At 46.4% G+C, this 22003-nt stretch overlaps 2 protein-coding genes across 5 annotated transcripts in view; both read right to left on the reverse strand.

Annotated features, from left to right (window-relative positions):
- The window catches only part of LOC307013173 (uncharacterized protein), a 158340-nt gene that overhangs the window by 127948 nt on the left and 8389 nt on the right, over positions 1–22003 (reverse strand). For all 4 annotated transcript variants that reach the window (XM_079640440.1, XM_079640439.1, XM_079640441.1 and 1 more), the window contains exons 6-13: positions 20977–21265; positions 19808–19848; positions 19227–19506; positions 18920–18963; positions 18261–18546; positions 17676–17704; positions 5649–5937; positions 3971–4011 (exon numbers count right to left, since the gene is read on the reverse strand). In XM_079640440.1, the coding sequence (XP_079496566.1) occupies positions 3971–4011; positions 5649–5937; positions 17676–17704; positions 18261–18546; positions 18920–18963; positions 19227–19506; positions 19808–19848; positions 20977–21265 (1299 nt within the window). The remainder of the gene's footprint in view (positions 1–3970; positions 4012–5648; positions 5938–17675; positions 17705–18260; positions 18547–18919; positions 18964–19226; positions 19507–19807; positions 19849–20976; positions 21266–22003) is intronic.
- LOC307013177 (uncharacterized protein) lies at positions 10658–15507 on the reverse strand. The gene is made up of 2 exons (XM_079640456.1): positions 13244–15507; positions 10658–12885 (listed from the first exon to the last, which is right to left on the reverse strand). Exons 1-2 carry the CDS (start codon positions 13638–13640, stop codon positions 10808–10810), a joined length of 2475 nt encoding a protein of 824 aa, XP_079496582.1. The 5' UTR covers positions 13641–15507; the 3' UTR covers positions 10658–10807.

Consider the following 22003-nt stretch of genomic DNA (forward strand, 5'->3'; position numbering starts at 1 on the left):
TGTTATTTCACGTTTTTAGTTTTGTATGTCTAGGTTTGGGTTTATTTTGCTGTTCGGTTCTCCCTGTCTCCCTTGTGTATTGTCTGGTGCCTCTCTCTGTGTTTTTCCTCACTGTCGTTAGTTTCCCTGGTGTGTCTAATTGTCTGATTGTGTTCACCTGTTGCCCTTGTGTTTCTCCTCCCCTGCCCGGCTGTTTCTCGTCTCGTGATTACCCCTCCCTGTATTTAGTCTTGTCTCTTCCTGTGTTCAGTGTTGGTTCGTCTTTTGTTGGTGAATGAGTTCACCGGGGAGTGTTCTGTTTGTCCGAGTTTGTTTCTTATCCTTGAAATATAGGTATTATCAGTATTATCTGCATTTGGGTCCTGCTTGCTTTACTCTACCGTAACAGAACCAACCAACCAAGGATGGGCCCAGCAGATCCATTTGAGAAGGAATTATTGGATTTTTCCTTTTCTTTGGCTAACTGCTCTGATCGATGGAGGGGAGCGTCCGGGGTTCAGTAGCGAGAGGCTGCTCTGGCAGAGGCGCGCCAGATGGCTACGGAGAAACCAGGCTTGGTGAAATTCTTACCTGGCTGGATTTTGCCTTTCCTCTCGGTGTGTGATTCCCGGCCTGCTAGCCCCAGGCATGCCAGCTCCCTGCCTCCCAATTCCCAGCCTGACACCATACGCCTTGGTGTGTTCCGTCTGGAGTCAACCCTTGCTTTTGCCCCAGTTCCTGCTCCTGTCCAGGAGCCGTTCTCGGGTACTGGCCTGCTTTTTTTGAGCCTCCAAAAGGCTCCGAGAAGGAGTCGCAGGTCCAGGCTAGCAGCCCGAGCCCCAGAAGCCATGCTTTGGGCTCCAGTACAGGCCCCAGCAGCCATGGTTCCGGCTCCAGTACCGGCCCACACAGCCAAGGTTCCGTGCTCTAGTGCCGGTCCGCACAGCCATGGTACCGTGCTCCAGTACCATCCCACACAGCCATGGTTCCGCGTTCCGGTTCCGTGCCCAGCAGCCATGGTTCCGGCCCCTGTTATGGCCCCAGCAGCCATGGGTCCGGCCCCAGCAGCCATGGCTCCATCCCCAGTTCTGGTCCCAGCAGCCATGGTTCTAGACCCAGTTCTGGCCCCAGCAGCCATGGTTCCGGCCCCAGTTCTGGCCCAAGCGGCAATGGTTCCAGACCCAGTTCTGGCCCCAGCAGCCATAGTCCCGGCCCCAGTTCTGGCCCCAGCGACCATGGTCCCTCCTCTAGTCCCTACTCAATTCCCTTCTCAAGTCCCTTCTCAAGTCCCTTCTCCAGTCCCTTCCCTAGTTCCTTCTCTAGTCCCTACTCAATTCCCTTCTCAATTCCCTTCTCAAGTCCCTTCCCTAGTCCCTTCTCTAGTCCCTACTCAATTCCCTTCTCAAGTCCCTCCTCTAGTCACTTCCCTAGTTCCTTCTCTAGTCCCTTCTCAAGTCCTTTCTCAAGTCCCTTATCTAGTCCCTTCTCTAGTCTCTTCTCTAGTCCCCTCTCTAGTCCCCTCTCCAGTCCTTCCCCTAGTCCCCTTTCCAGTCCCTCCTATAGTCCCTTTTCTAGTCCCTCCTGTAGTCCCTTCTCTAGTCCCTTCTCTAGTCCCAACTCGAGTCCCTTCTCTAGTCCCTCTAGTCACCTCTCGAGCCCCCTCTCGAGTCCCCTCTCGAGTTCCCTCGCCAGTCCCTACTCAAGTCCCAACTCAAGTCCCTACTGAAGTGCCGTTGCAGGTTCCGCTGGGGGTCCTGCAAACTCCATGTCCTGTCCCGTTCGGAGGTCCCGCCGACTACTTATCTGCCGGGGGTCCTGCCAACCCTGTGTCCTGTGCCGTTGGAGGCCCTGCCGATGATTCTTCTGCCGGGGGTCCTGCCAACCCTGTGTTCTGTGCCGTTGGAGGTCCCGCTGGGGGTCCTGCCAGCTCCATATCCTGTCCCGTTGGGGGTCCTGCCGACTACTCTTCCGCCGGGGGTACTGCCAACTCCACGTCCTGTCCCGTTGGGGGTCCCGCCGAATACTCTTCTGCCGGGGGTCCTAACAACCCTATGTCCTGTCCCGTTGGGGGTCCCGCCGACTGCTCTTCTGCCGGGGGTCCTGCCAACCCTGTGTCCTGTGCCATTGGAGGCCCCGCCGACTACTCTTCTGCCGGGGGTCCTGCCAACCCTATGTCCCGTGCCGTTGGAGGCCCCGCCGATGATTCTTCTGCCGGGGGTCTTGCCAACCCTGTGTCCTGTGCCGTTGGAGGTTCCGCTGGGGGTCCTGCCAGCTCCATGTCCTGTCCTGTTGGGGGTCCCACCGACTACTCTTCCGCCGGGGGTACTGACAACTCCATGTCCTGTCCCGTTGGGGGTCCCGCCGACTATTCTTCTGCCGGGGGTCCTGCCAACCCTATGTCCCATGCTGCTGGAGCCCCCGTCGACGATTCTTCTGCCGGGGGTCCTGGCAACCCTGTGTCCTGTGCCGTTGGAAGCCCCGCCGACTACTCTTCTGCCGGGGGTCCTGCCAACCCTATGTCCCGTGCCATTGAAGCCCCTGCCGAGGATTCTTCTGCCGGGGGTCCTGCCAACCCTGTGTCCTGTGCCGCTGGAGCCCCCGCCGACGATTCTTCTGCCGGGGGTCCTGCCAACCCTGTGTCCTGTGCCGTTGGAGGTTCCGCTGAGGGTCCTGCCAGCTCCATGTCCTGTCCCGTTGGGGGTCCCGCCGACTACTCTTCTGCCGGGGGTCCTGCCAACCCTATGTCCTGTGCCGCTGGAGGTACCGCCGACAACTCTTCCGCTGGGGGTCCTGCCAACTCCATGTCCTGTCCCGTTGGGGGTCCCGCCGACTACTCTTCTGCCGGGGGTCCTGCCAACCCTATGTCCTGTTCCGTTGGAGGTCCCGCCGCCACCTGTCTCGCCGGGGGTCCTGCCAACTCCTGGTCCTCTTCCGTGGGGGATCCTGCCGAAGTCTGTCCCACCGGCTCCAGTTCCTGCCCGTCCTCCGGAGTTGTTCCGTCGCCGCCTGCTTCGCCCTCGAGCCCGGCCCCCTGAGAGCCGTGGTCTTCGCTCTCGAGCCCGGCCCCCTGAGTGCCGTGGCCTTCGCCCTCATGCTTGGCCCCCTGAGAGCCGGGGTCTTCGCCCTCGAGCCCGGCCCCCTTACTTTGACCCTGAGTTTGTCCGCTGTGGCCTTCGCCCCTCCATGGTCTCTGCCTTGCCGCCGGGCCGTCCGCCCGAGACCCCCACCTTGGACTCTGCCTTGCCCCCGGGCCGTCCGCCCGAGTCCCCCTTCTCGGCTTCTGCCTTGCCCCCGGGCCGTCCGCCCGAGATCCCTTCCGGGCCCTCCGCTGTGCTCCTGGGCTGTCAGCCCAAAACCCGTCCTCCGGACCCCCTCCACCCACCCTGCTTGAGGTTTTGGACTTTTGTGTTTTTTTTTTTTAGTGACGTCTGGAATCTGTCCCTTGAGGGGGGGGTTCTGTCACGATTCTCATGTTATGTCACGTTTTTAGTTTTGTATGTCTAGGTTTGGGTTTATTTTGCTCTTCGGTTCTCCCTGTCTCCCTTGGGTATTGTCTGGTCCCTCTACCTGTGTTTTTCCTCCCTGTCGTTAGTTTCTCTGGTGTGTCTAATTGTCTGATTGTGTTCACCTATTGCCCTTGTGTGTCTCCTCCCCTGCCTGGCTGTTTCTCGTCTCGTGATTACCCCTCCCTGTATTTAGTCTTGTCTCTTCCTGTGTTCAGTGTTGGTTCGTCTTTTGTTGGTGACTGAGTTCACCGGGGGGTGTTCTGTTTGTCCGAGTTTGTTTCTTATCCTTGAAATAAAGGTATTATCAGTATTATCTGCATTTGGGTCTTGCTTGCTTCACTCTACCGTAACAGTTAGTTATTGTTGGGTTTGACGGACAGACAGACAGATCATCATAGATAAGTCGATCATGTGTTTTGGTCATATCATTATCTATTGAAGGAAAGGTGTGTTGTAGAAAGTCAGACAGAAGTGACATTACTTACTTTCTGGATCACTGCAGGTCGCTGTGCCTCTGAGTGTTTCTCTGAAGAGAAAAGAGGTGGAGATAAACCGACTCAATTAATTTTACCCTCTCCCAAGATGTTAATAATTGTTCTGATTAGTCATAAAAAATATTTTAAACACTATGACATAAATGTACGTTTCATCTTTATTTATAACTTAAAAAGAAGAATACAGCAGCTCTCACTTCCCATGGGATGAAGGTGCTGGAGAGACTGGTATTGGCCCATCTCAGACTGCAGGTGAGATCATTTCTAGACCCTCTGCAATTTGCCTACCAGCCTCACCTGGGGGTGGACGATGCCATTATTTACCTGCTGCAGCATGCTCACTCATACCTGGATGGATCGGGTTGCACTGTGAGAATCACCTTTTTTTATTTCTCCAGCGCTTTCAACACGATCCAGCCTCGACTACTGAGTGACAAGCTGCAGGCTATGAGGGTAAACTCGTCCAACATCTCCTGGATTACCAACTACCTCACAAACAGACCACAGTACGTCCGACTGGGCAGTGTGCTGTCTGATGTGGTGGTTGGTAGTAGCCCCACAGGGGACTGTGCTGTCTCCTATCCTGTTCACCTTGTACACCTCTGACTTTAAATACAACTCTGAGTCATGCCATCTCCAAGTTTTCGGACGACTCTGCAGTGGAAGGGTGTATAAGGGATGGACGGGAGGAGGAGTACAGAGCGCTGGTGGGTGATTTCGTAGAGTGGACTGGAAGAAATCATCTGCTTCTGAATGTGGCCAAGACCAGAGAGATGGTCATTGATTTCATGAGGAAGAGGACATCTCCTCAGCCCCTGTGCATTCTGGGAGAGGATGTGGCTGTCGTGGAGGACTACAAGTATCTGGGAGTGCACTTAGACAATGGAATGAACTGGAGGATCAACACTGACGCTGTGTACAAGAAGGGCATGAGCAGACTCTATTTTCAGAGGAAGCTGAGATCCTTCCACGTGTGCAGCAAGATGCTAGAGATCTTCTACCAGTCTGTTGTGGCCAGTGCACTCTTCTTTGCTCTGGTCTGCTAGGGGGGCAGCATCAGAGCCGGTGACACCAGCATGATCAATAAACTGATCAGGAAAGCTGGGTCTGTCATCGGCATCAAGCTGGACCCCTTTGAAGCTGTGGTGGAGAGGAGGACACTGAACAGGCTGTTGTCCATCATGGATAACCCCACCCATCCTCTCCACCTGCAGCTGGACAGACAGGAGCTCTTTCTCCAACAGAGAGCTGCAGCTCCGCTGTCACAAGGACCGATACAGGAAAACATTTCTGCCCACTGCAATAACTCTGTACAACAAATCACCTCTGGCTGGCAGAGAACTCTCTGCTCCTAGTTTCTCTTGGAATAAAACCACACTGTACATTTTACATTCATATAATCTGTTCTATATTTATATATTCCATTGGTCATATATTTATGTATATATGTATACATAATACCTTGTTAATTCAACATGTATATTTGCTACTTTCTTGTTTATTTCTAGTATTTGATTTTTGATTGTACAATGCCATGTCTTTTTTATACTGCTACAACGCAAACATTTCCCAAATTGGGATCAATAAAGTACTATGTTATCTCTTATCTTATTAACTTAGGATAAACAGGTTTGATGATTTAAAGATATTTGTGTCATATCTGTCTTACTTTTGGGTCCTGAGCTGTTTTGTGACAGCCTCTGCACCAGATCAGTCCTGTTCATCTTCTCCAAAGCCTCAGTGGTCATCTCCAGCAGTCTGGGCTGGCTGTGATCTTGCACCAAATAAAACACCATGTCCTGCCTGTCTCTCATCATGTGCCACCTTGGTGAGATGTCTGGGTAGCCATTGTCGGACTGAATTTCCATCAGGACCATCTGAAAACTCAGTAAATCCTGGTCACTCAAATCTTTCAGTGTTTCCAGAAGCAGCTCTATGACAGACGCCATTGTTTCCACCTGGTAAAATCAAAGGAGACGTTAATGGGGCAAAAGAGCAATTTCTCAGGTGGAATGATTAAAGATTATTTTTTGTTTACATCTCGTCAGTTTCAGTGTTTTACAAGAGTGGATGTCGTAAGAGAACATCAGTCATGTCACCACAACGTATCAGTACACTTTATATTGTTCATCCAATTCAACCGAAAACCATTTTCTTTTTGTATAAATGGCGTGTTTGATTCATGACTTTATTAAATGGCCTCCTAGGTAACTCTTTCAAAGGCTGTGGTAGAAGAATTGCGTCAGGCGTCTTGATTTAACAACTGAGTGGCAGTTTAACCAGCATATTTTTCTTTTGGTATAAAAGATTAAGAATCACTATCTATATTTTTTAGGGCCGGGACTTTAACGCGTTAATTAAGATGAATTAATTACACAAAAATTAACGCATTTTAATCGCACTTATTTTTGCACCGTGGAACGTTTCTCACTGGATGAGTTTCAGGGGTACCGATTATACTGGAGCACCAACTAACGTTCACGACTTGAAACAACAACAAACCACAGTGAACAATAGTCAAACATGAACGAACAAGCTGATGAGACCGCTTTGATTGGCCCCGTGGATGGGACATTTTGTTTTAAAAAACGGACGGATGGAAGCATCGATAAGAGCACGGTTGTTTGCAAATTATGCAAAAAGGAATTCGCATATCACCGCAGCACATCAAGCCTCAAGTATCACCTAAATGCAAAACCTATAGCAGCTAGCGTGGAAGCTAGCGTGGACGTTAGCCCAACTCGGAGTACAAGGACCCACACCCAATTCGCTTTGATCAAACAGTGGCCTATGCAACAGAGAGATTTTATTTTTCATCAGGATATTGGAAGAATAGGAGGGATTGAGGTCAATCACTGGCACTTTTTTATTTTATTTTAAATGGTACAGTACACTTTATGTTGAACTATTTATTATGTTGTTGGTGCAACTGGCACTTTATGTTGAACTGTTTATTGTTTTGGCCAAGGTTATTGAGAGAGTTGGACTGAAATGTATTAGATTTTTTAAATCAACTGTTGGTAAATCAACAAAGTCTGTTATGGCCTCTGAAGCAACAGAGAGATGTTTCCTAATAGTCAGGGTTTCCGATGTTCTGAATGTACTTGAAAGTATTATGTTATACTTAAAAAACAAAGTGTTATAGTTTACAGAAGGTATACCTACCTATAGGCTACCTGAATCTCTGAAATATACTATATTCCTAAATAAGCTATTGCTATACTTAATGGCAAAAATTGCACTTTTCTGTTGGTCTTGGTTAAGAACCTCCTTGAAAAAAATAAACAATGTTTTGTTGCTTAAGCTTATGTATTCAGTCATTATTCAATGGTATACTAAAATCCGTGTGAAAAAAATTGCTTCTCACTATGCTCAGGTCAAATATTTATATGTGATTAAAAATGCGATTAATTGCGATTAATTAATTACAAAGCCTGTAATTAATTAGATTAATTTTTTTAATCGAGTCCCGGCCCTAATATTTTTGCATCAGTATTGTGAATTTCGCTTTATCAATGTTAGAAAAACAACTCATGAAGAATGTGCTATAATTTCCCCTCCAGACAGACGTAACACAAATGATTAAAGGTCCCATGTCATGGCCATTTCTACTGATCATATTTCGATTGTCTACTAAAATATATTTAAATTGTGCAATTTTCCAAACTCACATTGGTTTCTCAAACAGCATCTCTGTATAGTATGTGTATTCACCGGGTATTCACTCTCTGTCCTAAACGGATTTTTGGAGCTCTCGCCCCCCCCTCCCTGTTAGCCCAGTGTGCTCTGATTGGTTGGGACGTTGCGAGGCTCGTTGCTGCTCGCCACTGCTGCGAGGAGCAGACAGGTTTCCGGGTCGGCGATACAGCGAAACACAGCGAAACTCATCGTGAGCACACACAAACACTCACAGCCGAAGTAAAAACAATAAGCGTGGCTTGATATTGACTAAGAAAAAGGTTTATAATGCTGTGAGAATGGGTCGGTGGAGAGCATTTCTCCGCTATCCCAACTCGTCTATTACCAGCGTTCATGGAGCTCTACGCAAGTCAATGGGACTGTGAGGATCTGCAGTACTTCCTCCTTCTTTTTCCCCCCGTCTGTGTTTGTTTTGTCTGTGTGTATGTGTCTCTGTCTTCCTGGCTGGGCGTGGCTACCTACATTCCGATTCCCGCCAACTCACCTCCTCAGCTGCTGCTCATCTCACTGATTGCCACTATCACCTGCACCTGCTGAAGGGAGATAATTTCCGAGTCCTGCTTGTTTTTCCTGTTCCAGATCCACATACTCATGCCGCTCTGCCTGCCACGTCCAGCCTCCCCTCCTGATCAGCCCAGCCCAACAAAATAAAGCCTTTTTTTTTACACTTCACCACTGTCTCTGTTTTAGTGCTTGCATAGCGGGTTCTCATCTCCTGTCACTTCTCGGGATACCTAACAGAAGAACTGGCCAAGAATGAACCCTGCAGGCACTGGAGCGGATCCCGCCACAGTCCATCATGCCCTGTCTAGTAAGGGTTCCCTCCTGGGTCAACACGACCAGCTCATTTGGGCGTTAGTAGAGAGCAATCAGTCCATGGCTCATCATTTATCTGAGTTAGCATTCCAGATCTCAGCTCTAACTACCTCGGCTGCAGCTTCTCATGCCACTCCCAATCCAGCTATTTTTCCTTCTCCACGCCAGGATTTCCCCATCACCGACCCTGACCCATTCCACGGAGAGGTAGAGAAATTAGGGGTGGGCGATACCACAAAATCTGTATTCGATCCGATACCAAGTATTTCAGGGCCAGTATCGCCGATACCGATATCGTTACTTTTTTTTAATGAAAAGCATCTTATGTACTTTAATATAGGGGAGAGCTGCATGACATGATTTTTGACCTGAAATCATCATAAATAGACTAAATTGGAATTAATTTTCATGAATAAAGACAGGACAGTTTTTATAGACAAATAAACGTTTTACTTTTGCAAATGTAAAGTGCAAACATGAACAATAACAATACAAAGTGTCCAGAGTAGCGAACTGTCTTCTTGCACACATCACAGTTCGCTAAATTTGAATTGCCAGTTGTGAAATTGCTCCACACACAACGCTCCTCTTTCTCTCAGCCATCATGCGCGTGTGTGTGTTGCACTGTAGCTGAGTATTCCATCGAGTTTCACACACTCGCTGCAGAGGCTCGATGGGACGAGGCGGCTCTCAAGGCGGTGTTTTTGAGAGGATTAAAGGATCAGCTCCGGGATGAATTGGCAGCACGAGACGTTCCAGCGGATCTCCCAGATCTGATTTCCTTGGTGTCCCGCCTAGACTGTCGATTGCGGGAGCGCCGAGCTGAGCGGACACAGCGGAATCCACCAGTCTCACACAGTAAGCCCAGTTTTTCCACCTACCCTGTCCCCTCAGTGTTTAAGTCTCCCTCCGTTTTCACGCCGCCCAGCGTGCGCACCTCTTCTCACGAGGAGGCTATGCAGCTGGGGTGTGCTAGACTCTCCCCGGAGGAGCGTCAGCGCCAGATGTGTGCTGGCCAATGCATGTAATTGGCAACTGTCCAGTACGCCCAAACGTGGGAGCTCGTCAGTGAGATTGGGGGTCCTGATGAGTCCACAGCCATCATCTTTACCCCCTTCCTTGAGTCGTTTTCTAATACCCGCCAAGATCTGTGTTAACACTATAACTTTACCTCTGCAAGCCCTCATTGATTCTGGTGCTGAGGATAGTTTTTTGGACCGTGAGCTAGCTGAACAGCTGGGACTCTGTCTGGAACCTTTAGATGAACCTCTAACAGCCTATGCACTTAATAGCCAAATAATTTCCTCAGTAACAGCACAGTCAGCTCCTTTGACATTGATCACCTCCGGCAACCACAGAGAGCTCATCCAGTTAAAGGTAATCTCTGCACCTTCCACACCTCTGGTATTGGGTTATCCGTGGCTTCGTACCCACAACCCACACATTGATTGGGCTAAGGGAAAAATCATTGAATGGGATCAGGACTGTCTCGCTAACTGCCTGTTATCTGCCGTGCCTCCTGTCTCGGTCTCCCCAAACCCTGCCTTCTGCTCTGCTACTTCTGTAGACTTAACTGGAGTCCCTACGACCTACCATGACCTGAGATTGGTCTTCAGCAAGGAGAGGGCTCTCTCCCTTCCTCCTCACCGGCCCTACGACTGCTCCATAGATCTGTTTCCTGGGGCTCCTCTACCCACCAGCCGCCACTACAACTTGTCCCGTCCTGAAAAAGAGGCTATGGAGCTATATATCCAGAGCTGCCAACATTGTGTTATAGAAAGTAGTAGCATGCCGAGCGGAGGAAGGCAATTTTTTTTCCGGCGGGGGGTCCGAGGTCCGCCGAAGCCCCCAGAATGCCCCCTTATTTCATTTTTACTTTACTTATTTCTATTTATCTTTTGTATTCAACTGTTTCTATTTTACTGTAAATTGTATGTATATATAGTTCCCTATTCCTTTTCCTATCACCCTGCTGCTATAACATGTGCAATTCCCTTACAGGATTAATAAAAGTTATCTTATCTTATCTTATCAGAAGCCAGAGACTTTACATGCTCTGAGATGCAATCTAGGTCATATTAGGACATGTTTTTCTGCAAAGTAAATTTTTTGTGTATAATTTCTCCTTTTCCCTGTACTGTTGCACACAATTAAACACCAACATACACAAAAAAATATTTTTATTAACCGAACAGAATTCATCATGAAACAATACTGAACAATAACACATGAAAAACCTGTACACAGCCTTTTTTAGAACAGAGTTCAACTCAAGGGAACCTTTGGCTGTGACATGACCATCTGATCAACCTCTCACTTTAGATGGTCATAGGTTGCTGACTTGGCCTTGGCAAGAGTTGTCTTGGAGTACGCCTGCTTGTAGCAGACAGACCCCTTTGCCACCATGAATTGTTTGTGGGTAATGAGGTTACTCAGGGTCTCCATTCCCATACTAGGTCTGAACTCCGTTCTGTTTTTTGTGACAAGACTGAAGATGCGTTCGCAGTCTGCATTGGAATGGAAGATGCAGAGGATAGCCAGCATTACCTTGCAGAGTAAAGGGTACTTGAGATGGCCATTTCCATCCTTCAGCTGACTCATCAGGTGCCACTGTGTGTCTGGTCTGTCACAGCTGGTGATGCTTTCTGGCAGAGCATCGGTTTGGTAGGTCATGAATTGACCCTCAAGCTTGTCCATCTCCTCAGCATTCATCTTCAAGCAGGGGAATCTGCCTGTGAAGTACCTCACAGAATTGAACTCTGCGCTGTCCCGTGCAGACATGTCAGCCACAGAAGCATTCCGTAACACTGGGTCATCATAGGGAAACTTCTTCACCATGTACTCAACAGCCTTCATGTAGAATGCCCGCACAGCGCTGAAGACCTGGGCCAGCTGCAGCTCCTCAAGCTCAGGGTGATCTGCTATGAAGTCTCTGGTGTTTTGCCCAATGAACAAGGTCTCATTGCTCTTCTGGTTGCTTGGTTCCCTAAATGGTACCTGGTGAACCTTAGCAGCTGCATTAATCACCTGAGGCTTCACAAATCGGTTCAAGAGATTCTTCAGCTGTGTGGTCAAAGTCCTGTGTAGTACTTGTATGCAGGGTTTGTCTAGCTGCAGCAGAGTGTTGGCCTCATCAAATATCGGCAGGACCGCACTCAGAAAGTAGCAGTAAAGATGGAATGTTGGGTCCTGCAGATGTTGACATGCCCTCTGCACTCTCTGTTGTGCCCCTGTCTTGGGCTGAGTGGGTGCAGTGCTAGATGTCTTGGGCTGAGTGGGTGCAGTGCTAGATGTCTTGGGCTGAGTGGGTGCAGTGCTAGATGTCTTGGGCTGAGTGGGTGCAGTGCTAGATGTCTTGGGCTGAGTGGGTGCAGTGCTAGATGTCTTGGGCCGAGTGGGTGCAGCGCTAGATGTGTTGGGCTTTGCCGTTGCAGTCTTGGGCTGTGTGGTTGCAGCTGCTGGTGTTTTCTTTCCCTGACTGAATTTGGCTAGGTTTTGTTGGCGAAAGAGATAGCCTGCCAAATCAAACTGAGAATTGTCCTTGCTGCCGTTACTGTGGGTTGATGTGTCCTTGCTAACACTGTGGGTGGACTTGTCCTTGCTGCTGCTCTGCGTGGACTTGTCCTTGCTAACACTGTGAGTGGTCTTGTCCTTGCTGCTGCTCTGCGTGGTCTTGTCCTTGCTGCTGCTCTGCGTGGATTTGTTCTTGCTGCTGTGCCCAGACTGTTCTGACTCAAAGTATTGCAGCAATGCAGGCCACTGCTGCAACAACCTGGCGATGCATTTATCTAAAGAGAGCCACCTCGTACTTACATGTTTAACAATCTTTCTCATTTCCACTCCACACAGATCCTGAAATTTCTTCAGTCCCTGTTTCCTCTTGCTGGATTTGTCTAGGTAGAAGTATATGTCCACCAGCAGCTCTTCAATGGACACTGGAAGCTGAGCAGCAGCTTTTTCTGCAGCTAGATGAATTAGATGGCACGGGCATCCCAGCACATATACTGCACTGTTTTTTTTGTTGATGTAGCCTGCCGTGCCAGCTTTGAGTCCCTGCATCACCATGGCATTATCTGCCCCAAAACTCATGCAGTTGTCCCAGGATATGCTACGTTTCTCAAGTTCATTGTCAATGAGTTTGAATATGTTCTGCCCAGTAGATGCCTCATGACACTCTGGCAAAGATAGCAGTACTGTCAGAACACGCCCAAGTCCTCGATCAAAGTACTTCACAACAAGAGGATACAGCTTACAGTCTCCATAGTCAGTGCTCCCATCCGTGGCTAGGGAGTATGGAGCTGTCCTCATTGCCTCCGTGATCACAGACGCATCCTCCTTGGCAAGGGCTCCAACAATGGCGCTGCTCTTTGTGCGACCAGACCCATACTTTCCTGCAATTGCAATCACAAAAATATTGAATTGTATTATCATGATTATACTCTAGATTACACAGAATTGCAGAATTACAATCATGATATTAATCCTCTGTAGAGTAAGTTGGCCTAGGCTATTTTTTTTTCACCTTTACATAAAATGAAAAATGTTTATCAGAATGATACAGTATCAGTATAAATTAGCAATCATTAATTTGCAAGATTTAAATCAGATTATCAACCAGGGCAGTACTGTAACTGTTTTATATAGGCTAGTCTGTACAGATTGTAGAGTGTATTGTGACAGTATACAGATATAAATCTATGCCTATGAATGCTTGAGATGAATTGAGGCTATTTGTCATTTGAGCCTTACCAGCGATTTTCGAGTCCGGAAACATCTTTTTCACCAGTGGCCCGATGTGGTCGGCCACCGCGATCGGGATGTTGTGTTCCACCAGAAAGTCCACAGCGAGCACTTCGGCATTTATGACACTGGTGTCACTGTCAACCGTAAAGAAGCCCGCGATGGGCCTTGTAGCTTCCACTGCCGCCTTGTATGACGTGTGTTTAGCAGTCCTGGTGTGCTTTTCAACGTCGTGTCGGCCCCCATGCCTCACGCTAAAATCTGCCTTACACAACATACAGTAAGCGTGGAAGTCGTCCAGCTTCGACCGGGTGATGGTCGGCCATTCTGCGTTATATTCTAGCTTGAAGCGCTGTTCAGAAATTCGCCGCTTTTTCGGCGGAGGACAAGTACGTTCACCATCCATTTTTGATAGACTTCAACTGACAGCTCGCTCCGCGATTTCGCGGGCATAGTGTATTCACGAATTATCATTGGTCCATTAGAAATTAAGATAATAAAAACACAACACATATGTTAAATTATATAATGAAATAAAACAGATATTAATATTTTCTACTTATCTGTGCTATAAATGTAATTTTTGTATGATTCCAATTATCTTAAATAATTTTATAACCAAAATAGCTGAATTTGCTCGTGACCTGTTCAAACCAGTCTATGGTTCAAACAGAGAGGAGACAAGCGGGGTAAGGCAGCAAAGAGCGGCGCCTCACGTCAGATTGAGCAATCCCTCACAAACTGGATTAAACGCATGCCTTTTTCTCTCATTGTCTGTGAAATGTTTGTAGACACTCGTATTATGTCCTTTCTATCCATTGAGTAGGTAATGTATTTTAGGTAGGCCTATGTGTTGTAGTCTTGCTGATCTGACATAAACCCGCGGTGAAAAAGCAGAGGGGAGGCAAACAGTAGGCTATCTCTGTCTCAATGAGGAGGGCGTGCGAAAGCCTGGACACTAGACTCCATTAATCACTTCACGTCCCGATTTACTGAGATCATTGCTTGAGCTAAAATGCTTGTTTCATACGACGGGACAGAAGATAACTCGATCGACCAGTCACAGTGTGATTGTCTATGTTAGACGGCACGCGCCGTTGAATTTAAGAGAAAGGCTAGCGGAGCTAGTGAGAAATTAGCACCTCCTGTATAATGCCTCCCTGCTCTGTTACAAAGATGCTTGATGGTTTTACCCCGATATATATATGTAACAGTATGTAACCATAATGATTTACCCCGATGAATCTGCCGCAGGTGTTTTAATGTTTAATTACCATATGTAAGGGTTCGTGCACAGAGGGGATTGTCGGGAAAGAGATGGCTGTTTGAGGAAGCTCCCATTTATTAACATTTCAACAAACAAGTTGCATATTTGCATAACGTATTCAAGTGTTAGCATTTATTGCAATAGTAGCTACAGAACATGTACTGTGCTGTGTAAACTGTACTGTATCACATAGTGTTTCAGACACACAAACTTTTCAACTTTCAAAATTAAACGGTGCGCTCCCAGCGCACGTACCGGCAGTGATCTAGAGCAGCGGTTTTCAACCAGTGGTACGGGGACAAACTGTCTCGCTCTCGTAATGTCTGTCTGTCTTGCTCTCGTTCTGTCTCTCGTACCACTCTCGGTTCCACTTTTACTTTTGCGCGCTACCTGTCTCACTCTTTTCCGACCTCCAGCTTTTCCTGCTGGAACCCGCCGCTTAAAGGTGGGGGTCCGCGGACCGGCCATAGAGCCCATAGAGTTAAAGGTGTTGGCCGTTAGCTGTAAAAATCCATAGATTAGCCGCACCGTTACATAAGCCGCAGCGTCGAAAAATGGGAAAAAAGGCGCGGCTTATAGTCCAAAAAGTACGGGTATGTTTTAATATACTCTATTGACTTCACATATTTTTCACATAGGCCTATCTGACTCTGAAAGCCAGCTACGAACCTCACCGCACGGCACTGGTCTACATGAATAGAATTCTTCATCAACAGCGGGAGCCAAAACAGCATAGCATCCTGGTAACAGTAGTGAGGGCATTACAAAAAAGAAGTACAGCCGATCCTATTGGCTCTTTGCCAACGCAAGGGACGAATCATAAAACGGCTTATATGTGAGCTTTAGTGCTGGTTGGATGTCAACACATGCACGAGGCTGCCAGCTCACCGATTCATTTTTCGATTTGTTAGGTAATGCGTAGGATATTCAAGTCAAGCGTAGCGGCGTAATTAGGGCCTGGAAATCGTATCTGCTACGCCAAAATCGTGTATGTTGGCAGCTCTGTATATCACTGACTCAGTGGCTGCTGGGATTATTCGTCCTTCCTCCTCCCCTGTGGGTGCGGGATTCTTCTTCGTTGGCAAGAAGTATAAGTCACTACGACCTTGCATTGACTGTCGTGGGTTAAACAACATCACTGTTAAGAACAAGTACCCATTACCCCTTCTCACCTCTGCTTTTGAACCTCTCCAAGAGGCAACCCTGTTCACCAAGCTTGACCTTAGGAACGCCTATCACCTGATCCGTATCCGTCAAGGGGATGAATGGAAGATGGCTTTCAACACTCCCTTGGGTCATTTTGAGTACCTAGTCATGCCTTTTGGTCTCACTAACGCTCCAGCAGTATTTCAGGCTCTGGTCAACGATGTCCTGCGTGATTTCCTTAACCGCTTTGTCTTTGTCTACATAGACGACATCCTGATTTTCTCCAAGAACCAGGAGTAACACGAGGACCATGTCCGCCTGGTTCTTTAGAGACTGCTGGAGAACAAGCTCTATGTCAAGGCTGAAAAGTGTGAGTTCCACCAGAACCGGATCAGCTTCCTGGGCTATATCATCAGGCAAGGCAGAGTGGAGGCAGATCCTGGAAAGATCGAGGCTGTGGTTGAGTGGCCGACCCCTACTATGAGGAGGAACCTTCAGAGGTTTCCAGGCTTCGCCAACTTTTACCGCCGCTTCATCAGGAACTTCAGTAAGGTTGCTGCACCCCTCTCAAGACTCCCCTCAGTCAACATTAAGTTCTTCTGGACCCCTGAGGCTAATGAGGCGTTTCGTAAACTCAAGTCCCTGTTCACCTCTGCTCCCATCCTCATTCAGCCAGACCCTGAGGAGTCAAGTTGGCATTAGAGGAGTGGAGACACTGGCTCGAGGGCAGCAAGCAGTCATTCTTGGTCTGGACAGACATCAAGAATCTCGCCTACATCCAGTCAGTGAAGCGGCTGAACTCCCGACAGGCTAGGTGGGCTCTCTTTTTTAGTCGTTTCAACTTTAGTCTCACATACCGTCCAGGTTCCCGGAATGTAAAGCCTGATGCTCTATCCAGACTGTACTCGCCTGACTCTCCCGAGTCCTCTGCTGTTTCAATCCTGCCCAAGAGTTGTGTTGTAGGCGCCCTCTCTTGGGAGATTGATAACATCATCCACGAGGCGTTGAAAGAGCAACCAGACCCGGGCAACGGTCCTCCGAACCGTCAGTTCGTTCCCGATGCTGCTCGCTCCAAGGCCCTACAGTGGATCCACAGTTCCCGGTTCTCCATCCATCCCGGAGTAAACCGCACACGTTCCTTTCTTAAGAGACACTTCTGGTGGCCAACTGTCAACAAGGATACTCAGGAGTTTGTTTCTTCCTGTCCCACATGTGCTAGGAGTAAGTCCTCCCACCAAACACCTGCAAGATTGCTCCAGCCTCTACCCATTCCTAGTCGTCCCTGGTCACACATCGCCTTGGACTTTGTTACCGGCCTGCCTCCCTCCCAGGGTAACACCACAATTCTCACCATTGTTGACAGGTTCTCTAAGTCTGCCCACTTTGTAGCTCTTCCTAAGCTTCCTTCAGCCCTGGAGACCTCCCAACTCCTCTCTGTACATGTTTTCCGGCTACATGGAATCCCTTCTGACATAGTCTCTGCCCATGGCCCTCAATTCACCTCTCGAGTGTGGAAGGAGTTCTGTCAATCCCTGGGAGCTTCTGTCAGTCTAACATCCGGATATCATCCCCAGTCAAACGGTCAAACTGAGCGAACCAACCAGGACCTGGAATCATCAAACAATGGAAAATGAGAAATCTCCAACGAGGCGTTTTGGGGCAGCTAGACAGGTCTTTTCTGTTAGAGTTTTACTCGCTACAGGGTGTACTTTGAGGATTTTTGACTTTGCAGACCGTTTCATGCATAAAAACCTTCATAACCACAAGGGGACGGGTAATAACCGGAAAAGCATGACATGGGGCCTTTAACACTATTCATAAATAATATGTATGCCTTAGATTCGAACATTCAGTATGTGTACCTAACTTGGCGTGATTAGATTATTTCTGTAAGAAAACTATCTGAGACCAAAACATTTTTGTATCATGAATAATGTTCAGGAAGGAGAATTTTTTTTTTTTCAGTCTTCTAAATCTACTGAGTCAAAGCTGCACTGGGTGGAGTCAGAGTGATGGGACATTACTCACACTCTGGATCAGTGAAGGAAGCGGTTCCTCTGAGGAGAAAAAATTACACACGACGGATTCAAAATCAGACTATGGACAACTTTATTTATATTTACAAACTGTTACACAACTCCTGCAGTATAATCCAAGTCTCATTTATCCTGGCACAAGCTCACTACTTCCTTAAAACATGCATTTTCACTAAACCTTCCCGTTTTATACATTTCAAGGCACAGACGGGTACTCCACGTGCAAGTATAAGACTGTTGATGCAGAAGTGTTTTAGAGGTTAGGTTGTTTTGATAAAGTTTAACTGTTATTAAACACGCCCCCCATTTACTTCCATTTATAAAGAGTTTTCTAAATGTTTTTGATTTATTACTCACAGTGGAGGCATGCAAGAAAACAGATGTTTTCAACAATTAAAGAGAACTCTTTTTTTTAATACAGAATAACTGGTCATTTTATAGGTGAACTATTCTTAAAAATAAATAAATAAATCACACACAAAAGCATTGCAACAAATACAAAACTCATAACTATGAATTCTAAAATATATGTATAACACATCCATGATACACGGATGAGTGTGTACTGTTCTCTTACCTTTGAGTCTTAAAATAGTCTCTGATAATCTCTCCACTAGATCAGTTCTGTTCAGGTCCATTAAAACCTCCCTGGTCACCTCCACAGACTGCGGACCACAGGTCTCCACCATCTGATCCACTAGCTGGGATGCACTTGCTGTCCAATTCGGATATCCATGAAAAGAGTAGGATATGCTCTTCTGGAAAAATGTGAAGTGCAGATACCACTGAAATCTGTAGAGCTCATCATCACTCAAATCCTTAAGAGTTTTCAAAAGGATCGGTTTCACTGCTGCAATTTGTGCCTGACGGATGTGTAAGAAAAGGTGTTATTTCTCTAAGGAAATAAATATAACTTTGTTTTCATTTTATCAGTCAGTGTTTCAGACAAGTGGGTTTTCTACCATTTTGATAAGATCTTTCAAGTCAAAAACACACTAACATCTGTTCTATTAAATATATTTAGCTTTTTTCTTCACAAATGCAAACTTTGATATGAGTGTTCAGACTTCAGTCTGCTAATCTGATCAGAACATCAGTGGAAGAAAAATCATTTTGACAGAAGAGATCAACCTTAAAAATGGTTTGGTTTAGATCATCATTGTTACGTTCAAGATGGATATGGTTAACAACTTGCATCTATTGAATGAAAGCTGTGATGTGTAAAGTCAGACTCACTCCCTCGGACTGTGCAGGTCGATGTTCATCCACAGAGTACATCTCTGAAGAGAGAAAATAAAGTGAATGTCTAACACACAAGATCCCAGCAACTAAACTAAACTACTTCAACATAAAACATTCTGTTTCTTGTTGAGACTCTGTATCTGTGGTATTTTATGCTATTTTAATTATTTCTTTAATGTTTGTATAGATTCCTGTCCCTTCTTTTTTTTATAATTCATATTGTTGATGACTACAGATTTTTTTTTTTTACTGAAATATAAAATGTATGTGATGTTAGGGTTTTCTTTCTTCTTTGTCTTACCTTTGAGTTCTAAGTTTGTCAACCTCTGCCTCAGATCATTCCTGTTAATGTCCTTCAAAACCTCCATGGTTATCTCTACACACTGTTGGCCGTAGAACCCCATCATCTGTTCCACTGTTTGAGCTCTGTCTGCTGAGGATCTCAAAATCCATGAAAAATATCTTGGCTTCTTCTTGGAGACAATTAAATCCAGGGACTGCTTGAATTTCTCTAGATCCTCGTTTCTCAAATCATTCAGAGTTTCCAAAAGCAGATGTTTAACAGCTGCCATTGTTGCTACCTGAAATAATCAATACATTCATTAGACATGTGTATATTCCTCTTGGACAATTACAAATGTGTCTATTTGCATTTCATTACTGTTAATGTTTTCCCTTTAACTCTATGAACTGGTTAGTTGTAGTTGGGTTTGACAGACAGACAGACGGACGGACAGAGAGACAGACAGACAGACAGACAGACAGACAGACAGACAGACAGACAGATCATCATAGATACGTCAATCATGTGTTTGGGTCATATCATTATCTGTTGAAGGAAAGGTGTGTTGTAGAAAGTCAGACAGATGTGACATTACTTACTTTCTGGATCACTGCAGGTCGCTGTGCCTCTGAGTGTTTCTCTGAAGAGGAAAGAGGTGGAGATAAACCAACTCAATTCATTTTACCCTCTCCCAAAATATGAATCATTGTTCTGATTAGTCATAAAACATATTTTTTACACTAGGATATAAATACATTATAAATCTAAGCTTCATCTATATTTATAACTTAAAAATAAGTATACAGAGCTCATTCAATGCGATAAATCGGAAATAATCATCATTAGACCTAAAAAGCTCACCACATCACCATAACTTCACCCTCAACATAGGCAGCTTCCCAGTTCAAACCTCTCCTCACATCTGGAACCTAGGCATCATATTTGACCAAACCCTCTCCTTCAACCAATACATCAAACTGATCACCAAGAAAGCCTTATTCCACCTCAAAAACATCGCCCGTCTATACGTCCATCCCTCTCCCCCACTGCTGCAGAAACCCTCATCCACGCCTTCATCACCTCCCGTCTGGATTATTGCAACAGTCTCCTCTATGGTTCACCTGCAAAAATCCTTCACAAACTCCAATACATTCAGAACTCCGCCGCCCCTCTACTCACCCACCATACTTGTGAACCCTCCCGATTTTCGCGGGAGACTCCCGATTTCATTGCCCTCTCCGGGGGTCATATTTCTCCCGATTTCTGACAAAATCAGATTTACTCATGACTGTTTCCACTCGGACTTTAATACAGCTACACCATTGTTTGGTTTCCATGGTAACACGTCTCTTTAGTATTGCGCGCAACTCAAAGTCTGAGAGGGTGAGGCAGATATTCACAGAAAACAGAACAAGAATCGACAACTACTCTACTCTCTGCTCACTCCTTTCCTGTAAAATACAGGTCCAGCCCACACATATGCTCCATCAAGGACGGTGCTACAGGCCGCAAGGCAGTGCACTTACAACTACAATAAGCATGTTAATGTTAATCTAACAGCTCCGGCGATCCACTAGCAGCCCCCCCCCCCCCCATCATATAAGGAAAGTATATATATATATATATATATTATTTTTTTATTCTCTGACAAAGCGTCTTTGAGTTTTTAGAAAAGCGCTATATAAGTCTCATTTATTATTATTATTATTATTAACTTAGGATAAACAGGTTTGATGATTTAAAGATCTTTGTGTCATATTTGTCTTACTTTTGGGTCCTGACCTGCTTTGTGACAGCCTCTGCACCAGATCAGTCCTGTTCATCTTCTCAAAAGCCTCAGTGGTCATCTCCAGCAGTCTGTGCTGGCTGTGATCTTGCATCCAATAAAACACCATGTCCTGCCTGTCTCTCGTCATGTGCCACCTTGGTGAGATGTCTGGGTAGCCTTTGTCAGGGAGAATTTCAATCAGGACCATCTTAAAACTCTTTAAATCCTGGTCACTCAAATCTTTCAGTGTTTCCAGAAGCAGCTCTATGACAGACGCCGTCGTTTCCACCTGGTAAAATCAAAGGAGATGTTAGGAGAATGGCAGCCAAGCTATCCTCCCTGCTGGACAATATGTCCCACCCCCTCCAGGACACCCTGTCCTCACTGTGCAGCTCCTTCAGCGACAGGCTGCTGCACCCCCGCTGTCTCACGGAGAGATACCACAGGTCCTTCCTTCCTGCAGGCTGCAGCAGTCAGACTATACAACCAGCACAGCCCCTAGTACAGGGGTGTCAACCTCAATTTCATTGCGGACCACATTAGCATTATGGTTGCACTCAAAGGGCCGGTTGTAACTATATAAATATACATATATAAATATATAATATATTTATTTTAATGTATTATATTACACTATTGCCTCTGAATTGGATTATTATTGGATAGGATAATAACTTAGTAATTAACTATCAACTACATCAGAAAGCAGAAGTCCAGGGCAAATAATTGCAAGTCTCTTCAGTGTGCATGTCACAAAACGAGATGCATTGTGGGACATGTAGTTTATGGGCAACCTGCTTCTGTAAAGTGGCATGTAACCGTATAATAAACGTATTATATTCTTTGCAAGCTCTGACGGGGCCACATTAAATGAAGTCGCGGGCCGGATTTGGCCCCCGGGCCTTAAGTTTGACACCCCTGCCCTAGTAGAACCCGACCCCTGATCCGAAAACCAATACCATCAAACTATGTGCAATATGTGCAATATATTATTATATACATATGCCATTAATAACTGTGTAATATA

Source organism: Notothenia rossii, assembly GCF_949606895.1.
Source record: "Notothenia rossii genome assembly, chromosome: 7".
Classification (NCBI taxonomy): Eukaryota; Metazoa; Chordata; class Actinopteri; order Perciformes; family Nototheniidae; genus Notothenia; species Notothenia rossii.